Source organism: Ursus maritimus, unplaced genomic scaffold (genome assembly GCF_017311325.1).
Source record: "Ursus maritimus isolate PB19 unplaced genomic scaffold, ASM1731132v1 scaffold_6, whole genome shotgun sequence".
NCBI classification, from domain to species: Eukaryota; Metazoa; Chordata; class Mammalia; order Carnivora; family Ursidae; genus Ursus; species Ursus maritimus.
This window is the reverse complement of record NW_024426774.1, coordinates 48066251-48088035: the sequence shown is the minus strand read 5'-3', so window position 1 is coordinate 48088035 and position 21785 is coordinate 48066251. Positions and strand designations below refer to the sequence as shown.

The window sequence follows — 21785 nt, the reverse complement described above, 5'->3', positions numbered from 1 at the left end:
GGCTCGATGATTCATTAGTTGTGTATAACACCCAGTGCACCATGCAATACGTGCCCCCTTACTACCCATCACCGGTCTGTCCCATTCCCCCACCCCCTCCCCTCTGAAGTCCTCAGTTTGTTTTTATAGTCCATAGTCTCTCATGTTTCATTCCCCTTCTGATTACCCCCTTTCTTTATCCCTTTCTTCTCCTACTGATCATCCTAGTTCTTATGTTCCATAGATGTACCGCTTCCCGGCGCCTGAACGCGGCGGCTCCCTCCCCCTTCCGTTTATCTTCCGATATCTGTGCGCGGTTTCATGGCTCCCTGCTTCGTACCTCAATACTCAGCGCTGGAGATGTTCATTTGTAGAGATCCAGATGCGTCTTCCTGTGTCTCAGGCTGGTTCCGTGGTTGTTTAGGCTGGTCTGGTACCTATCCAGCTCGACTCGGAGGACCGGCTGAAAACGGTGTCTCCTACTCCGCCATCTTAACTCCCCCTCTAATTTTTTATTTTTGAACTCTTGTAATAATGTTAACTTTGGATTAGGTGTATTGGTAAATCCCCTGATCTTTTATTAGGTGAATCATTTGATTTTTCACTATCTTCTCTATGGCATTGTTTAGAACTGAATTACGTGGAGGAATCTGATATTAGAGTCAGTTTATTATTTCTGTATTCTGTTCTGTAACTTGAAGGGAAAAAAGAAATTAATGGAGCACAAGGGGAGAAGAGTGGAACCAAATAAGTTTGTACAGAGGAAACAGAGATCAGTTCTGAGGTAGAAAGCAAGATTATCTGTTGAGGGAGGTGTAGTGGTAAAGGAGGGTTAGGGGGTTTGAGGAGAGTAGCTTGGCACAGGCTCAGAATTTATGTTAAAATGAATAGGAGTTGCAGCTGACCAAGAACAAGCAAAAGAATTGGCAGGTAGTTCTGAGAAGTCAGCTGAGGTTGGAGATGATTTTCTAATGTTGTCAGCCTTAATAGAATCTCTGGTTTTTCTCTACTAAAACTCAAAACTGCAGAAAATGAGTTATAGGTTGGTCCTCGGTTGAGGGATTTGTTGAGTGGGTAGATGTGGTGGATGGAAAACAGTGGAAGGGAACCAGTAAATATTAAATATTTAGATCTGTGAGCATGGGTTGTCTTTCCTTTGAGAGAATGTCATTTTATATTAAATACTTTGATCTGTAAATATGGGACATCTTTCCATTACTTAGATTTTCTTCTTTTCTTTCAACATTATTTTAATCTTTTTGTTGTTGAAAAAAATTGTTTTCTTAATTTCACTTTTGGAATATTCATTGCTAGTGTATGGAAATGCAGTTGAATTTTGTATGTTAATTTTATAGCTGCAATCTTGCTGAACTACTTGTTTATTATCTGTAATATTTTCTATGTGGATTTCTTATAATTTTTATATACAAGACCATGTCATCATCAAATATAGTCTTCTTTCTTTCCAACATGGATGTCTTTTGTATATTTCAATTCCTCAACTGCCCCAACTAGTACCTTCAGTGCAATGTTGTATAAAAGTAGCAAGAACAGACATCCTTGTCTTGTCCTGGTCTTTGTAGAAAGATACGAAGTCTTTTTTTTTTTTTTTTAAAGATTTTATTTATTTATTCGACAGAGATAGAGACAGCCAGTGAGAGAGGGAACACAAGCAGGGGGAGTGGGAGAGGAAGAAACAGGCTCTCAGCAGAGGAGCCTGATGTGGGGCTCGATCCCAGAATGCCAGGATCACGCCCTAAGCCGAAGGCAGACGCTTAATTGCTGTGCCACCCAGGCGCCCCAAGATACGAAGTCTTTTATCATTAAGTATGATGTTAGCTGTGGGATTTTTGTAGACGATCTTTATCAGGTTGGGGAAGTTACCCTTATTTGTAGTTTTTAGAGCATATTTATCATGTTGTATAAGGGTGTTAGATTTTGTCAAATGTTTTTTTCTGCCTCTTTTATGATGATCATATGGTTTTTGTCCTATATTCTAATAATATAGTGCATTATTAATTAATTTTTGTATAACCAACCTTGCAGCCTTGGTTATACATGCCATTTGGTTATGGCATATAATCCTTTTTGTATGTTGTTGGATTTGTTTTGTCAGTAATTTTTGAGGGCTTTTATGTTTATGTTCATAGTAGGTATTGGTGTGTAGATTTGTTGTGATTTTTGTTGTTATTAGGTTCTGGTACAAGGATAATGCTAATGTTACAAGTTGAGGTGAGAAGCATTATCTTCTAGTTTTTGGAAGCAGTTGTAAAGGATTGGTATTAGTTTTTATTGGGTGAAACCCACTGTAAAGCTGCCTGCCTCTTTGTAGAAGTTTTAAAATTATAATTTCATCTTTCTATTTGCTATAAATCTATTTATATTTTATATTTTTCATGAGTCAGTTTTCATAATTTGTGTCCTTTGTGGAATTTGTCCATTCCAGCTAGGTTATCTAATTTGTTGGCATATGGTTGTTCATGGTATTCCCATATAATCCTTTTTATTTTGGAAGATTGGTAGTAATACCCCTTATTTCATTCCTGATTTTGATAATTTGAGTTTTCTATCTCTTTTTTGGTGAGTCTAGCTAAATTTTGTCAATGTTCATCTTTTCAAAGAAATAAACTTTGGTTTCTCTACTTTTTCTGATCTCTTTTTCTCTATTTTTAAATCTCTATTTTATTCCCATATAGTCTTTATTTTTTCCTTCCTTTCACACTTCAGTTTTAGTTTGTGCTTTTTACTGTTTCTTGAGGTGAAAGAACAGGTTATTGATTTGCGACTTTTTTTTTTTTTTTTAAAGATTTTTCATCTATTTGAGAGAGAGAGACTGCGCACGAGCTGTGGGGAGGGGCAAAGGGAGAGAGAGAAGCAGACTCCCTGCTGAGCAGGGAGCCTGATGTGGGGCTTGATCACAGGACCCTGAGATCATGACCTGAGCTGAAGGTAGACACTTAACTGAGCTCCCAGGTGCCCTGGGACTTTATTTTTGATATAGGTGTTTACATTGATAGATTTCTCAGCAGTACTTTAGTGGCATACTCAGAATTTTGGTTTGTTGTGTTTTGTTTTAATTCATCTAAAATGTTTTTAAGTTTCCATTGTAGTTTGTTTTCATTGACCCCGTGGTTATTTGGGACTGTCTCGTTTAATTTCCACATATTTTTTACTTTCCTTTTGTTATTAGCATCTCCTTTGATTTCATTTTTGTTAGAGAACACCTACTTTGTATGATTTTAGTTCGTTAAAATTTTATTGAGGCTTGCTCTTATGTCCTAGTGTATAGTTTATTCTGTAGAATGTATGGTTTACACTTAAGAAGAATGTGCATTCTCTATTGTTAGGTGGTGTGTTCTATACATGTCTCTTAGTTCTAGTGGGTTTATAGTGTTCAAGTCTTCTGTATCCTTGTTGATCTTCTGGCTAGTTTCTATTTTTGAAAGTGAGCTATTGAAATCTTCAACTGTTTTTGTTTAATTGTCTGTTTCATCATTTTTTCTGTTATATTTGCTTCATAACTTTTGAGATTATGATATTAAGTGCATTTATGTTTATAATTGTTATATATTCCTGATGACTTGACCTTTTTGTTGTTATAAATGGTCTCCCTTTAATTCTAGTAACTTTTTTTGTTTTAAGGTCTATTTTCTCTTACGTCAGTATAGTCAATTCAGTTCTTACGCTTGCTGCTTGTATGGCATATGTTTTTCATCCCTTTACTTTCAACCTATTTGTTTTTTTGAATCTAAAGTATATCTCTTGTAAACAGCTTATAGTTGGATCTTGTGGGTTGTTTTTTTTTTTTTTTAAATCCAGACTGACAATATTTGCCTTTTGATGTGACTGTTTAATCAGTTCATGTTCAATGTCATTATTGATTAAGATTGGATATATATTTGCTGGGTTTACTTTTCGCTTTCCATGTTTCATGTCTTTTTGTTATGTTCCTTTTTTACTGCTTTTTATTGGACTTAGTGAATATTTTCTAGTGTCACATTTTAATTTCTTTAATTTTCTAGTTAATTTTTAAAGTTATATTCTAGTGGTTGTTCTAGGGCTTACACAATTTATCTTATTATTGTATATACCTGATTTATACTAACTTAATTGTAGTATGATACAGAGACATTACTCCTATATAGCTCTATTCTCTTTTATGTGTGCTATTATTGCTATACATATTATACCTATATGTGTTACAAACACATACGAATACGTTGTTACATTATTATACTTATTTTTATAATTTTTCGTATTTTTAAGAAGCTAAGAGGAGAGGAAGTATTTAGAGTTTATTATATTAATCTTCTAATTTACCATTTTTTATTCTCTATTTGTTCCTGTGGGTTTGTTACCATCCAGTGTCTTTTCCTTACTCCACTCCAGCTTTGCTCCCACTTGCCTCCTTTTAATGTTAATTGTCAAATATGTTACATTTCTATATGTTACAGCCCCACTAATGTAGTTAAATACATATTACTTTGTGTAAAATTGCTTTTAAAGGGAAGAAAGGAAAAGAAGTATGCAAATATGCTGTCTTTTTGTAATTACTTACATAATTCTCTTTACTAGCACTGTTTGTTTTGTTTTGTAAATTCAAATTACTATCTGGTGTCACTTGGTTTCAGCCTGAAGAATTTGTTAGTAGTTCTTGTATGATGGTTCTGCTATGAACAGATTCTCTCAGTTTTTATATACCTGGAATGTTTTTATTTCGTCCTTTTGAAAGATTGTTGAGTTTAGAATGCTTGGTTGATAATCTTTTTGTTTTAACACTCTGAATATGTCTTAGCACTCTGAATATGTCTTCCCATAGTCTTCTGGCCTTTCTTGTTTCTGATGAGAAGTCGGCTATTGATCTTATTAGCATTCCCTTGTATGTGATTTGTTTTCTCTTGCTGCTTTCAAGATATTCAGTCTTTCAACATTTTGATTATGATGTATTTGTATGGATCTCTGTGTTTACTCTACATTAAGTCCATTGAGCTTCTCAGATGTGTAGATTGTCTTTCCATTTATTTGAGTCTTTTTCCACTTTTTTATCAGTGTCTTGTAGTTTGCAGTGTACAGATCTTTCACCCCCCTTGGTTAAATTATTCTTAGGTTTTTTTTTTAATGTAATTGTAAATGGGATTGTGTCCTTTCCTTGTCTGGTTTTGGTATCAGAGTAATGCTGGCTTTATAAAATGAGTTTGAAAGTGTTCCCTTTTATTTTTTAGAAGAATTTGAGATATTTTGGTATTAATTATTTGAATATTCAGTAGAATTCACCAGTGAAGCCATCTGGTTCTGGAGTTTCATTCGTTGGGACACTTTTGATTACTGATTCAATCTGCTTACTAGTAATCAGTTTTGGTAGGTTATATGTTTCTTCTACGTTGTCAGATTTGTTGATGTAAAATTATTTGTAGAAAGTTTTGTTTGATCTTTTATATTTCTGTGATATCAGTTGTAATAGTTCCTTTTCCGTTTTTGTGTCTTATTATTAGAGTCCTCTCTGGGTATTTTGGGGTACAGGTGGTGATTTTAGCTAAAGATTTGTCAATTTGTTTATCTTTGAAAAGAACCAGATCTTTGTTTCGTTAACTTTTTTTCTACTGTCTATTTAGTCTCTACTGCATTTATTTTTGCTCTCGTTTATGTTTTCTTCCTTCTACTGGGCTTTGTTTGTTCTTTTTCTGGTTCTTTAAGATGTAAAGTTAGGTTGTTTATTTGAGATTTTCTTATTTCTTGATATAGGCATTTATTACAATGAACTTTTCTCTTAGAACTGCTATAATTGCACCCCATAAGTTTTGGTATATTGTATTTCCATTTTCACTTGTTTCAAGGTATTACTGGATTTTTCTTTTGATTTCCTCTGTGAGTCATTGGTTGTTCACTCTGTTAATCTGTTTTGCTTTATTAATTTCTTGAGTCTTTTTTCTCACAAATTTTCCATAATTTCTATTCCTTTTCAAGTTACTATGCAGATTACATTCATCCCTTCTCCTTTAGTTTTCTTGAAGAGTTAATACTTGGTAATGTACTTCCTTACCTTATAATTCACTCCTCAACCCATTTAATTCTATATTTAGTTGCTTTTTTGAAGCTCACCGTTGGGTTTAGAATAGCAGTCACTAATAATTTGGTGAAAAGAGTTCAGAATTTGGAGTTAGAATTAAAAGGTTAAAGTATCTGTTTTTGTCATTTACTGTAGAACTCTGGAGAAGTTACATTTCTTTACCAATCAGAATGTGGTCTGAGGACCAAAAGTATGGGACATCACTAGGGATTTTGTTAGAAATGCAAAATTTCAGATCCCATCCTAGACCTATTGAATCAGAATCTCCAAGTTAATAAGATCTCCATATTGAGAAGCAATCTTATATCTTCATCTTTGAAACTTAATTTCTTTATATGTAAAGTGCAGACGGACCCACACTTAGGATGCTTTGACTTAGAATTTTCACCTTTATGACATGCATTCTGTAGAAACCATACTCCAAATTATAAATTTTGCTATTTTCTTAGGCTAGCCGTATATGGTATGATAATTTTTTGTGATGTTGGGCAGCAGCAGTGAGTCACAGCTCCCAGTCAACCACATGATTATAAGGGTAAAAACCTGATACACTTACAACCATTCTCTACCCATACAACCATTCTGTTCTTCACTTTTAGTACAGTATTCAATAACAAGATATTCAACACTTTATTATAAAATAGTTTTTGTGTTAGGTAATTTTGTCCAATTTTAGGCCAGTGTAAATGTTCTGAGCATGTTTAAGTTAGGCTAGGCTAAGCTGTGATGCTTGGTATGTTAGATTATTGTATGTATTTTTGACTTATTATATTTTCATCTTATGATGGGTTTATCAAGATGTAACCCCATTGTAAGTTGAGGAAGATCTGTATAGATAATACTTATGGTATATATCAACCATCATGCCGTCATCTAACATACCATATGTTTTATCAATTTATTTTTTTGTCTACTTCCTACTATTAGAGTGTAAGCTTTATAAGGCAGAATTAGAGTGTAAACTTTGTCTTTGTTTATTGCCCTATTTCCTATATCTAGAACTGTGACTGGCACATAGTAAACGTTAATTTTTTTTGAATGAACAAATGAATGAATGCATATCTTGTCAAATCTTGTCATTTCTACTGCAGTCATTTACTTCCCACTGCCATTCAGAATTAGAAGTACTGGATTAGACAGTACAAATACAGAAATCTCTGTTGTTGCAGAAAGTTCTATTAGATTGTACTACTTACACTTTTGCATTCTTTTCCCACTCATCTTGAATCTATATTTCTGCAGTATGGTTCTGATCAAATTTATCAACAACTCCCGATGCCATTTAGAATTAAGTTCAGAATCCTTAGTGTAATCTTTAGATGCTTTATAATAAGTTTCATATAGTTAAAAAGTATATATATTTTCTCAGGGTGCATTTATTAGAAGAATCATTTAAACTCACTGCATGCATAGCATCCATCTGGGCCATACTGCATTGCCCTTGTAGGACTCGAGTGATAGGGGAACCCATGAAAATAAGTTGAAGATCCTTTGCTATGCCATGGAATAAAGTATTTTGTCTCTGATTGAGGAGTTGCATGACTTTTAATGGCATACATGACACAATAACAGGCTAACTTATTAGGTTATAACTAGGGTGAAATTAAAGGCCAAACTGGATAGCATTTTCCCATCATGTTAAAAATTCTTTAAAAATCCAAATTTTAATGAAAATCCACATAATATCACATCAAATGGATATGCTGCTATTTTTAAACATTACTCTATTGTTGAATATTTTAATTATGTCTGCATTAGTTTGCTGTTGTAGATGGCTTTGTAATTAATATTTTTGTAAATATTTGTCTCCTTTGATGACTACTTTCTTAGGATTCCTTACTAGAAGTGTAAAGGTCAAAGGAAAGAAAGCTTGCTTTATTTCTTTTATATAAAAGAAGTATTTCTTAATTAAAAAACATATAATATTAGTATTAATAAATCTCTTTTTTTAGGAGATACTTCCAAAGGAGGCATAACTGAAGTTACTCAGTCCAGCTTGAAACCAGGCAGCACTGCTACTTCTGGAGATTCAGACACTGGATCTCATTTATTCTTGTTCCCCAAGGACTTTCCTCAGTTGGCTTTAAGGTCTCCTCAAGAGAATACTATTCGTCAGCATACTGATACACTCAACCAACAGGCATCAGTAGATAGTAGTATAAGTGAAGAGACTCTAAAAGTTTCAACTGTTAGTGAAGTAGCTGACCAGAAGACTGGGATATCAACAGTACCGTCTAGTTCCTACTTACAAAAAGGGAAGCCCAATATTTTCTACCCACAGGCCTTGCCAGGCAGTCATCTAACTGAAGAGGCTCTAAAAGTTGCAGCTGTTCCTGGTCCTGCTGACCAGAAGACTAGCATACCTACAGTCCTTCCAAGTTCCTACTCATATGGAGGGAAGCATAATATCTTCTACCAGCAGGTCTTGCCAGACAGTCATCTAACTGAAGAGACTCTAAAAGTTTCGGCTGTTCCTGGTCCTGCTGTCCTGAAGAGTGGCATACCTACAGTCCTTCCAAGCTCCTACTCACGTGGAGGGAAGCATAATATCTTCTACCAACAGGCCTTGCCAGGCAGTCATCTAACTGAAGAGACTCTAAAATTTTCGGCTGTTCCTGGTCCTGCTGACCAGAAGACTGGCATACCTACAGTCCTTCCAAGTTCCTATTCACGTGGGGAGAAGCATGGTATTTTCCACCCTCAGACCTTGCCAGACAGTCATCTAACTGAAGAGACTCTGAAAATTTCAGCTGTTCCTGTATCTACTGACCAGAGGACTGAGAAAACAATAGTACCTTCTACTTCCTATTCACAAAGAGAGAAGCACATTATTTTCTCCCAGCAACAGTTGTCAGATGGTCATCTAACCAAACAGGTTCTGAAAGTTTCATTTGTTCCTGGACCAACTGATCAAAACACTGGGATACCTTCATTATCTTCCTGTTCCTATTCGCTTGGAGAGAAGCCCAGTATCTTTTACCAACAGGTCTTGCCAGATAGTCATTTAATTGAACAGACTGAGAAAGTTGCAGCTCTTCCTGGACCAGCCGATCAGAAGACTAGGGTACCTGCAGTATCCTCTACTTCTTACTCACACAGAGAGAGGCCCCGTATTTTCTATCAACAGACATTGCCAGAAAGTCATCTAACTGAACAGGCTCTGAAATTCTCTGCTCCTGGATCCACTGAGCAGAAGACTGGGATACCAACGGTAACCTCTACTTCTTCCTCACATAGAGAGAAGTCCAATATTTTCTACCAACAGGAGTTGCTGGATAGTCATCTAACTGAACAGGCTCTGAAAATTCCAGTTGTTCCTGGACCAGCTGACCAGGATACTGGGATACCAGTAGTGCCCTCTAGGCCCTACTCTCTTAGAGAGAAGCCCAATATTTTCTATCAGCAGGTATTACCAGATAGTCCTCTAATTGAAGAGGCTCTGAAAGTTTCATCTGCTCCTAGACCAGGTGACCAGAAGGCTGGGATACCAGCAGTACCCTCTAGTTCTTACTCACATAGAGAGAAGCCTGGTATTTTCTACAAAAAGGTCTTACCAGGCAGTTGTCTATCTGAAGAGGCTCTGAAAGTTTCAGTTGCTTCTGGATCAGCTGAAAAAAAGAGTGGGTTACTATCAGAAGCTTCTAATTTCTACTCACATAGAGAGAAGCACAATATTTTCTACCAGCAGGAGTTGCCAGACAGTTCTCTAACTGAACAGGCTCAGAAGGTTTCACCTGTTCCTGAACTTACTGACCAGAAGACCGAGATATCAACAGTAACTTCTCCTTCTTACTCCGATATAGAAAAGCCCTTTATTTTCTACCCACAGGGCTTGCCAGACAGTCATCTACCTGAAGAAGCTCTAAAAGTTACATCTGTTTCTGAACCAGCTGATCAGAATGAAATACCAGTAGTTCCCTCTACTTCCTCCTCACATAGAGAGAAACCCATTATCTTCTTCAACCCACAGGGCTTGACAGACATTCATCTCACTGAAGAGGCTCTGAAAGCTTCAGCCATATCTGGATCAGCTGACTGGAAGACTGGAATATCAACAGTATCCTCTACTTCCTTCTCACCTAGAGAGAAGCCCATTATTTTTTCCCCTCAGGCCTTGCCAGGCAGTCATTTACTTGAAGAGGCTCTGAAAGTTTCAGCTGTTCCTGGATCAGCTGACCAGAAGACTGAGTTGCCATCAGAACCTTCTAGTTCCTACTCACCTAGAGAGAAGCCCATTATTTTTCCCCCTCAGGCCTTGCCAGGCAGTCATTTACTTGAAGAGGCTCTGAAAGTTTCAGCTGTTCCTGGATCAGCTGACCAGAAGACTGAGTTGCCATCAGAATCTTCTAGTTCCTACTCACCTAGAGAGAAGCCCATTACTCTCTACCCACAGGGCTTGACAGACAGCCAAGTACCTCAGGAGGCTCTGAAAGTTTCAGCTGTTCCTGGACCAACTGACCAGAAGACTGGGTTGCTACCAGAATCTTCTAGTTCCTACTCATCTAGAGAGAAGCCCATTATTTTTTCCCCTCAGGCCTTGCCAGGCAGGCATTTACTTGAAGAGGCTCTGAAAATTTCAGCTATTCTTGGACCAGCTGACCAGAAGACTGAGTTGCCATCAGAACCTTCTAGTTCCTACTCACATAGAGAGAAGCCCATTACTTTCTACCCACAGAGCTTGCCAGACGGCCAGGTACCTCAGGAGGCTCTGAAAGTTTCAGCTGTTCCTGGACCAATTGACCAGAAGACTGGAGGGTTGCCACCAGAATCTTCTAGTTCCTACTCACCTAGAGAGAAGCCTATTATTTTCTACCCAGACGGCTTGACAGACAGCCAGGTACCTCAGGAGGCTCTGAAAGTTTCAGCTATTCCTGGACCAGCTGACCAGAAGACTGGGTTGCCATCAGAACCTTCCAGTTCCTACTCATATAGGGAGAAGCCCATTATTTTCTACCCTCAGGGCTTGGCAGACAGTCACATACCTCAGGAGGTTCTGAAAGTTTCAGCTATTCCTGGACCAACTGACCAGAAGACTGGGTTGCCATCAGAACCTTCTGTTTTCCACTCATATAGGGAGAAGCCCATTATTTTCTACTCACAGGGCTTGACAGACAGCCAGGAACCTCAGGAGGCTCTGAAAGTTTCAGCTATTCCTGGACCAGCTGACCAGAAGACTGGGTTGCCATCAGAACCTTCCAGTTCCTACTCATATAGGGAGGAGCCCATTATTTTCTACTCACAGGGCTTGACAGACAGTCGGGTGCCTCAGGAGGCTCTGAAAGTTTCAGCTATTCCTGGACCAGCTGACCAGAAGACTGGGTTGCCACCAGAACCTTCTAGTTCCTACTATCTTAGAGAGAAGCCCATCATTTTCTACTCACAGGGCTTGACAGATGGCCAGTTACCTCAGGAGACTCTGAAAGTTTCAGCTATTCTTGGACCAACTGACCAGAAGAGTGGGTTGTCATCAGAACCTTCTAGTTCCTACTCACATAGAGAGAAGTCTAATATTTTTTACCAACAGGAGTTATCAGGCAGTCATCTAACTGAAGAGACTGTGAAAGCTTCAGCTGTTTCTGGAACAGGTGATCAGAAGACTGAGATATCAGCAGTGCCTTCAAGTTCCTACTCACTTGGAGGGAAGCCCATTATTTTCTATCAGCAGGCCTTATCGGATAGACATCTCACTGAAGAGGCTCTGAATGTTGCAGCTTCTCCTGGACCAGCTGACCAGGAGACTGGGATACCAACAGTACCTTCTGTTTCTTACTCTCATAGGGAGAAGCCCAGTATTTTGTACCAACAACCCTTGTCAGACAATCAGCTGGCTGTAGAAGCTCTGAAAATTTCAGCTGATTCTGGGCCAGGTGATCAGAAGACCAGAAAACCAACAGATACCTCGGCTTCTTACTCACATAGAGAGAAGCCCATTATTTATCAGCAAGAGTTGCCAGATCTTACTCAAGCGGCTTTAAGTGTTTTCAGGGTTCCCAGACTAGGTGACCAGAAGACTGGAATACCAGTAGTAACCTCTACTCCTTACTCACATACAGAGAAGCCCATCATTTCTTACCAGCAGGAGTTGCCAGATCCTATTGAAGGTGCTTTAAAAGTTTTAGGGGCTCCTGGTTCAGCTGACCAGAGGACTGGGATACAATTTGGGTCCTCTGCTTCCTATTCACATAGAGAGAGCCCCATCTTTTTTTATCAGAGGGAGTCGCCAGATATTACTGAAGAAACTCTGAAAGTTTCAGCTGTTTCTGGACCAGGTGACCAGAAGACTGGGATACATATAATTCCCTCTAGTTCCTATTCATACAGAGACAAGGACAGTGTTTTTTACCAGCAGCAGTTGCCAGATGTTACTGAAGAAGCTTTAAAAATTTTTGCTCTTCCTGGGCCTGCTGATCAGAAGACTGAAATACCAACAGGACCTTCTTGTTCTTACTCACATAAAGAGAAACTCAGGATTTCACCTGTGATTTTACGAGATGACGAGAAGACTGAGTTACTAACAGCTCCCCTTAGTTCCTACTCACAAAGAGAAAAGCCCAAAATTTCAACTGTGATTGGACCAGATAACCAGAAGACACCGTTACCGACAGTTCTTCATAATTCCTATTCTCAGAGTGTAAAGCCCAGTATTTTCTTTCAACAGGAGCTGCCAGGTAGACATCATAGTGAGGATATTTTGAAAATTTCACCTGTCTCTGAACCAACTGTTGTGAACTCTGGAATACCAATACCTCTTTCTAGTTCCTATTCCCACAGAGAGAAATCTAATATTTTCTACCCACAGGAATTGCCAGACAAACATCTAGCTGAAGATGCACTGAAGGTTTCAACAATTCCTATACCAGCTGACCAGAAAAGTCTGTTACCAACAGTTCCTACTAGTTCCTTTTCACACAGAGAGAAACCAAATATATTCTATCAACAGGATTTGCCAGATAGACATATAACGCAAGATGCTCTGATGTTCTCAAGGGGTGTTGGACAAGTTGATCAGATTACTGGGTTATCGACAGTTACTCCTAGTACTTATTCACATAGTGAGAAGCAGAAACTTGTTTCAGACCATGTTCAAATGCTAATAGATAATTTGGATTCTTCTAACTCCAGTGTTATCTCAAACAATATGCCTTTAAGTTCTCAGGCTGATGGTAGAGTTATAATAAGTAAGCCAGAATCTTCAGGTTTTGAAGATGTAGGGTCTGAGGAAATTCAAGATACAAGCAGTGGTTCCCAAACTCTTAGAGAGATTCGGACCCTTTTAATGGAGGCAGAAAATATAGCACTGAAACGATGCAATTTTCCTGCTCCCCTTGTCCCTTTCCGAGATGTGAGTGATATTTCATTTATACAATCTAAGAAGGTGGTTTGCTTCAAAGAACCCCTCACAGCTGATGAATCTAATGGTGATTTGCCTCAGAGACAGCCATTTACAGAGGAAAGCTCAAGCAACAAGTGCATACAGAAGGATATTAGCACACAGACAAATCTGAAATGCCAGAGAGGCATTGAGAATTGGGAGTTTATTAGTTCAACTACAGTTAGAAGTCCTCTACAGGAAGCAGAAAGCAAAGCCAGAGTGACAGTAGACGAAACCCTTCGGCAATGTAGAGCAGCCAAATCTGTAATGAGATCTGAACCTGAAGGGTATAGTGGAACCATTGGGAATAAAATTGTTATACCTATGATGACTATCATTAAAAGCGATTCAAGTAGTGATGCCAGTTCCTGCTCATGGGACAGTAATTCATTGGAGTCAGTTTCTGATGTTCTTCTAAACTTCTTTCCATATGCTTCATCCAAGACAAGCTTAACAGATAGTAGAGAAGAAGAAGGTGTATTGGAGAGTGATGATGGTGCTGGTAGCAGTGTAGATTCACTGGCTGCACATGTCAGAAACCTCCTGAAATGTGAATCCTCACTGAATCATGCTAAACAAATACTCAGAAATGCAGAGGAAGAGGAGTGTCGAGTACGAGCACGAGGTAGGAACTGATAATTTGTTATAAAGGTAGGTCAAGCTTATAAACATTATACTTTAATAATTGTTTAAAGTTAAGTGTTTGGAGTCTAAATTTATTTTCTTGTAGGACTGTTAGAATGATTAGATTTTCTGCCATAATCCAGAATAAGTCCATTTAACCAATAATGTAAGTCACAGTATTAATAGTTCTAGTTTGAATTTAGGGGTCTTAGGTAGGTTCTGAAGCCTGAAGGAGAGTAAGGAGATAGCTTGGGTTTTCAGATTCCTAAAGTTCTCCTGTTTCCTTAATCCTCCTATTATAGTATTCTATTTTGGATGCAGAAAAAAAATGAAAACAATTTGCTCTGCTCTAAATAACACTGTTATCTTAACACTATATATACATTTCCCCTTTTCTAATAAAATTCTTAGAGCATATTTTAGACATTAGGAAAAACAAGTATTGCACACTAAAACTTGGGTTAGAGCTTTGAAAGAGGATGTTTACTATTCCCATTAATCTCAAATAGTAGAATGCCATTAAAAAAGAGAAAAAAATTTAAGACAAAATGGGGGAATATAGGGGCACCTGGGTGGCGCAGTCATTAAGCGTCTGCCTTCGGCTCAGGGCGTGATCCTGGCATTCTAGGATCGAGCCCCACATCAGGCTTCTCCACTAGGAGCCTGCTTCTCCTCTCCCACTCCCTCTGCTTATGTTCCTTCTCTTGCTGGCTGTCTCTCTCTCTGTCAAATAAATAAATAAAAAATCTTTAAAAAAAATGGGGAATATATTTTAGAAAACAACTTATAAACAGTTCAGGCCTCCCTGATTCGTTTATAAGTTTTCCCTTGAGATTAACTACCTGTAGTGTTCCTTTTATCACTGATGCATATTCTGACTCCAGAAAACTCCCAAGTTTTATTGATTATTATTAAATATCAGCTCTCATGGAAGCAACAGTAACTGTAGCAGGAAGTAATAGGGGAGGTAAAGGGACCATCCTGATTGGAAGGAAGATTAAGATAAAAATAATTGAAAATCATAAAGTGTCCTCTTTGGAGAAATATCTGTAGAATGTGGTTTTTAAAAATCACACTTTTCAGTGAAATGATTGCTCTTAAGAACTTATAATAGTTTGTCGTATAATTGAGAACATATACTTTTTGCTAAGTATTGTGGTAGCATTTAGCTGGATATATTAATGGTTTTCTATGCTCTTATAATCACTGAAAATTACCATTTTTGCATTGCATTATCTCAAGTGTTTTTATATTTTCTTTTCAGCCTGGAACCTGAAATTTAATCTGGCTCATGAGTGTGGCTACTCCATTTCAGAATTAAATGAAGATGACAGGAGAAAAGTAGAAGAGATCAAAGCAAAGTTGTTTGGTCATGAGAGAACAACTGACTTGTCCAAGGTATAAAACAAATGTAGAAATGAAGAGAGAAAATGTGAAAGAAAGGGCAGTACAGTTTGTATCTCTTACTTGGACGTTGATGACACAAGCTGAGTCATCAATAATCTGGATAAAGTGTTAAGAGTCTTATTTCTTCAAAGTTAATATTTAAGGATTAGATTCAGTAAGTTTTGATTAATTCCAAACTCATCTATTGAAAAAGAATTACCTCCTTAGGAAAATAAGAATAGATTTGCTTTGTCATTTGTATTTTCTCATGAGGATGATAACTTGAGGTGCAGGTGAAGTCCAGCCATTTTCAGATACATATTATCTACTTAAGAGCATAGAGATATAATAGCCTATGTTTAAATGATTTTCTTTTTAATAGTACATATTTTCCTTCAGGTGTGAACTATTTCATGCATAGTAAAGAAAACATATATGAAACATAACAAAGAATAAAGAATAAAGAAAAAAAAATAATTCCTATATATTGGCCCGCTAACTTGATAAATGGAATATTACCAAAAACCATAGAAGTCCTGTGTGTCCTCGCCCCAGTCGTATTTCTTTGACTTCCTATCCTGACATATATTGATATTCTCTTGCTGTTCAGTGTAGTTTTGAATTCTTTAATAGATCGAATCAACATGGTATATATTCTGAGAATTACATTTTTCACACAGACTTGAGTTTTTGAGATTCTTCTGTGTAGATGTATGTAGTTTTAGTTTATTCATTTTCAGTACTGTAGGTATTCTAGTGTAAGAATATATCATAGTTTGTCCATTATGTTGTGGATAGGGCATTTGGTCTGCTTTCATGAGTAGTAGTAAGGTATGATAATACCTATCTTAGAGGGTTTTGGTATGGGTTGTATGTGATAATGCTTAGTGGAACGTGTGATATCTAGTCTCAATATTTGGCAATTATTATCATTACTATTAATACTATAAAAATTGATAATGCATAGATTTTATGGCCTAATTCATAGTTTTTTAGAAAATTTTTTGTCAGTGATACAGCATAATTATTTGGCTTATTTCTTTTTTGGAAAAGTTTTTTAAAAGTTTAAATCAGATTGGATTTTAGATTTGTGTATATGTTTGAGATCATCACCACCATCCCATTTCCAGAAACTCTTTTCATCTTGCAAGAGTGAAACTTTGTACTTATTAAACAATTTCTCTCCATTCCACTCTCCCCCCAGCCCTGGCAAGCACCATTCTACCTTTATGATTTTTTTTAAGATTTTACTTATTTATTTGATAGAGAGCAAGCACAAGTGGGGGAGCAGCAGAGGGAGAGGGAGAAGCAGTCTCCACCAAGCAGGGAGCCTGATGTGGGGTTTGATTCTAGGACCCTGGGGCACCCCTATGGTTTTTTAAAAGATTTTTTAAAAATGTATTTATTTGAGAGAGTGCACAAGAGAGAGAGCACAAGTGGGGTGAGGGGGAGAGGGAGAAGCAGACTCCCTGCTGAACAGGGAGCCTGACTTGGGGCTCCATCCTGGGACTCTAGGACCATGACTTGAGCTGAAGGCAGATACTTAACAGACTGAACCAGCCAGGCGCCCTTGTGTTTATGATTTCAATTAAGTACCTCATATAAGTAGAATCTACAGTATTTGCTTTTTGTGGTAAGTTTATGTCATTTAGCATAATGTCTTCAAGGTTCATCCATGTTGTACCTTATGTCAGAATTTCCTTAAAGTGAGTCTCTTAGAGGTAGTACATAATTGAATAATGGTTTTTTAGCCATTCTGCCAATCCCTGATGTTTTGATTGAGTTCGATCCATTTATATTTGAAGTAATTACTGATAGGGTGTCATTTTGTCATTTGTCATTTGTCATTCTGTCATTTTGCTATTTGTTTTCTATGTCAAGGAAATGATTTTTATGTTCAGGTACAACTCCAAACCACAAGATTATTAACCTTACTGCCCTTTAGCCCACAGAAGTGCAGAGGACAACAAATTACATTTTTAGGCTCCTAAAGATACCCTCTTACATTGCTTATTGGCATTAACTACTCAAATCATTTTGATTCCACCCAAACTATGATAACAAAACTCACTTTGTATGTATGGATTTATGGTCTTTCCTTAGCGGGATACTCTCCTCTCTTTTCCCTTTTTTGTTTGGTAACCTCTGAAAACAGGCAGAGTTTGACGTCAGTAATTTATATCATCTGGTATGTGGACCAATATCTCATAAGTTTATAAAGAAAACCATAAAACAAACTTAAGAGTAAAATAAAACAAGCCAAACTAAGAAAGTAGTAAGAAAGAAATTACAAAATCAAATGGATCACTTAATGCACTAGAAAACAGGAAAATAATAGAATTGAACGTGAAAGAGTTGAATCTTGGAAAAATTCCACATCAATAGGCGATCTCTAACTAGAAGATTACAAGAAGATAACTTGATGTTATAAATTAAAAGGAGTATGCTAAGCATACCATTGAGAAATTTTGAAATCATAAGAGAATATAATGTATACCTCTTTTTTTATTAGGTTTAGAATTTTCATGAATTGGCTGATTTTCTAGGAAGATGTCGATAAATCTTAAATAGATTAGATATGAGCAAGGTAGAAAATCCTTGTCTCTCAGAGATTTATCTTCCAAGAAAAGTAGCTGACTTGTTAGGAAATGTCGTAGAATATTTCCTGGGTGTGATATTGGTAGTGTGGTTATATGACAGGTGAATGTCCCTATTCTTAGCAGATGCAGTGGTGAACTATTTAGGATTGAAGTGTCATATACAAGTGTTTGTATAGAGAGATAAAACTGATAGGGGAAATGTTCAATTGAATCATGGCAGAAGGAATTCCAGTGTTTATTTTAACATTGTATCAACTTTTTTTAAAAAGGCTTTATTTTTTAGAGCTGTTTAAAGTTCACAACAAGGGGTGCGTGGGTGACTCAGTTGGTTAAGCGTCTGCCTTCGGCTCAGGTCATGATCCCACGGTCCTAGAATTGAGCCCTGTATCGGGCTCCTTAACGGGGAGCCTGCTTCTCTCTCTGCCTCTGCCTGTTGCTCCCCCTGCTTGTGCTTTCTCTCTCGTTATCTCTCTCTCTCTCTGTCTGTGTCAAATAAATAAAATCTTAGAAAAAAAAAAAGTTCACAGCAGAATTGAGAGGAAGATACAGAGATTTCCCATAGACCGCCTGCCCTATAACACATGCACCTCCACTGCCATTATCAGCATCCCCCACCAGAGTGGTATGTTTGTTACAATTGATGAACCTACATTGATACATCATAATAACTCGAAGTCCATAGTTTACATTAGGGATCACTCCTGGTGTTATATATTTTATGAGTCTGGACAAATGTGTAATGACATGAATCCATCACTATATCATACAGAGTATTTTCACCACGCTAAAGTTCAATCTATTTAATTCTGCCTCTTTCCCACTTCCACTGCAACTGTTGATCTTTCTGCTGTCTCTATACTTTCAGTATGTTATATAGTTGGACTGAAACAGAATTTAGCCTTTTCACATTGGCCTCTCTGGGTTATTAATATGCATTTAAGTTTCCTCCATGACTTTCCATGGCTTGATAGCTCATTTCTTTTTAACACTGAATAATACTCCATTGTCTTGATGTGCCACACAGTTTATTTCATCTACTGAGGAATATCTTGGTGGCTTCCAGGTTTTGGCAGTTATGAATAAAGCTGCTATAAACATCCTTATGCAGTTTTTTTGTGTGAAAATCAGGCATTTCACCTCCTTTGGTTAATTATCAGGGAGTTCAAATGCTAGATTGTATGGTAAGAATATGTTTAGTTTTGTAAGGAACTACCAAGCTGCTTATAATTTTGTATGTCACCTATACTTCAATTAAAAAAAAAAAACCACACACACACACACACACACACACACTCATTTAAATGCGGGAGAGAAAAAAAGAAACCACCGAATTGTTTCACAAAGTGGCTGTACCATTTTTTATTTCTACCAACAGTGATTCAGAGTTCCTGCTGTTCTACATCCTTTCCAGCAGTTGATATTGTCTGTGTTCTGGATTTTGGCCATTTTCATAGGTGTGGAGTGAAGTCTTGTTGTTCTGTTTTTTTTAATTTTTTTAATTTATAGATTTTATTTATTTATTTGAGAGAAAGAATGCATAAGCAGGGGGAGGGGCAGAGAGGGAGGGAGAAGAACAAAGAGACTTGTGCTGAGTGCAGAGCCTGATGTGGGGCTTGATTTCCTGACCCTGAGATCATGATCCTGAGATCACACCTGAGCCGAAACCAAGAGTAAGATGCTCAACTGACTGAGCCACCCAGGTACCTAGGAGTTTCATTTTAATTTGCATTTCCCTGATGACATATGTTGTGGAACATCCTTTCATATGCTTGTTTTCCAGCTGTATGTCTTCTTTGGTGAATTGTCTGTTAATGCCTTTGCCTATTTCTAAATTGGGTTGATTTCTTATTGATTCTTTAGAGTTCTTTGTATATCTTAGATAATAATCCTTTATCAGATGTGTCTTTTGCAGATATTTTCTTCCAATCTGTAGCTTGTCTTTTCGTTCTTGACATTGTCCCAGGAGTTTTTAATTATAATGAATTCAAATTATCAGTTACTCTTTCCAAGATTGTACCTTTGATGTTATATCTAAACAGTAATCACTGTGTCCAAGGTCATTAAGGTTTTCTCCTTTGTTATATTCTAGGCTTTGCATTTTACATTTAGGTCTATGATCCATTTTGAGTTAATTTTTGTGAGGAGTTTTAAATCCGTGTCTAGATTAATTTTTTTGCATGGGTTGCTCAGTTCCAACACCATTTATGGGAAAGATTATCTTTGCTCTACGCCTTTGCCCCTCTGTCAAAGAGCAGTTGACTTAGGGCGCCTGGGTGGCTCAGTCATTAAGCGTCTGCCTTCGGCTCAGGGTGTGATGCCAGGGTCCTGGGATCGAGCCCCACATTGGGCTCCTCCGCTGAGAAGCCTGCTTCTTCCCCTCCCACTCCCCATGCTTGTGTTCCCTCTCTCGCTGGCTGTCTCTCTCTCTGTCAAATAAATAAATAAAATCTTTAAAAAAAAAAACTGGTATTAAAAAAAAAAAAAGAACAGTTGGCTGTATTTACATGGGTCTATTTCTGGGCTTTGTTCTGTTCTTTGATCTATTTGTCTATTCTTTGACCAGTACCACACTGTCTTAATTACTTTAGCTTAATTGTAAGTCTTTTAGTGTCAGTCCTCCAACTTCGTTCTTCTTCAGTATTGTGTTGGGTATTCTGAGTCTTTAACTTTCCCAGATAAACTTTGGAAACAGTATGTCAGTATCCACAAAATAACTTGCTGGGATTATGATTAGGATTGCAGTGAATCTATAGGTCAAGTTAAGAGGAACAATGTCAAGTTGGGAGGTCTTGACAATGAGTCTTTCTATCCATAAACATGGAATATCTCCATTTATTTAATTCTTTGACCTTTTTTATCAGGGTTTTACAGTTTTCTTCACAGAGAGTTTGTAGATATTTTGTTAGGTTTAATATAAGCATTTCACTTTTTGGGGTGCTAATATAAATGGTATTGTGTTTTTTATTTCGAACTCCACTTATTCATTGCTGGTATATAGGGAAGCAATTGACTTTTGTATTATATTAACCTTGTATCCTGCCATTTGGTACAATCATTTATTAGTTCCAGGAGTTTGTTGGTTCTTTTAGATTTCTACATCAACGATCGTATCATCTACAAACAAAGACAGTTTTATGTCTTCCTTCTCAGTCTGTATACCTTTTATTTCCTTTAGTTGTTCTATGCGGCATTAGTAGGAATTCCATTTTGATGTTGGAAAGGAGTGGTGAGATGGGATATTGTTAACTTGTTCCTGGTCTTTGTGGGAAAGCTTCTAGTTTCTTACTGTGAAGTACGAGGTTAGCTGTAGGTTTTCTGCCAATATTCTACCATGTTGAGGAAGTTTCCTTCTATTCCTAGTTTACTGATAGTTTTTTTTTTTTTAATATCATGAATAGGTGTTGGATTTTGTCAAATTCTTTTTCTATATCTATTGATATAATTGATATAAAAATATAATCATTTTTCTTTTTTTAGCCTGTTGATGTGATCATATTAATTGATTTTTGAATGATAAGTCCCACTTGGTCATGGTGTGTAATTATTTTTATACTTTGTTGTATTTGATTTGGTAATATTTTATCAAGGACTTTTGCATCTATATTCATGAGAGAGATTGGTCTGTGGGGTTTGTTTTTGTTTTTGTTTTTTTCTTGTAATGTCCTTGTCCGGTTGTGGTATTCATAGAATGAATTAGGAGTGTTTCTTCTGCTTCTGTCCTCTGAAAGAGATTGTAAGGAATTGGTATAATTTTTTC

The 21785-nt window shown here is 37.1% G+C and overlaps 1 protein-coding gene across 1 annotated transcript in view; it reads left to right on the top strand.

The window, feature by feature from the left end:
- Nucleotides 1-21785, top strand: part of ALMS1 (ALMS1 centrosome and basal body associated protein) — a 216998-nt gene that overhangs the window by 56212 nt on the left and 139001 nt on the right. The window contains exons 8-10 of the mRNA XM_008700492.2: nt 7999-8798; nt 8922-14043; nt 15307-15440. Of these exons, the coding sequence (XP_008698714.2) occupies nt 7999-8798; nt 8922-14043; nt 15307-15440 (6056 nt within the window). The remainder of the gene's footprint in view (nt 1-7998; nt 8799-8921; nt 14044-15306; nt 15441-21785) is intronic.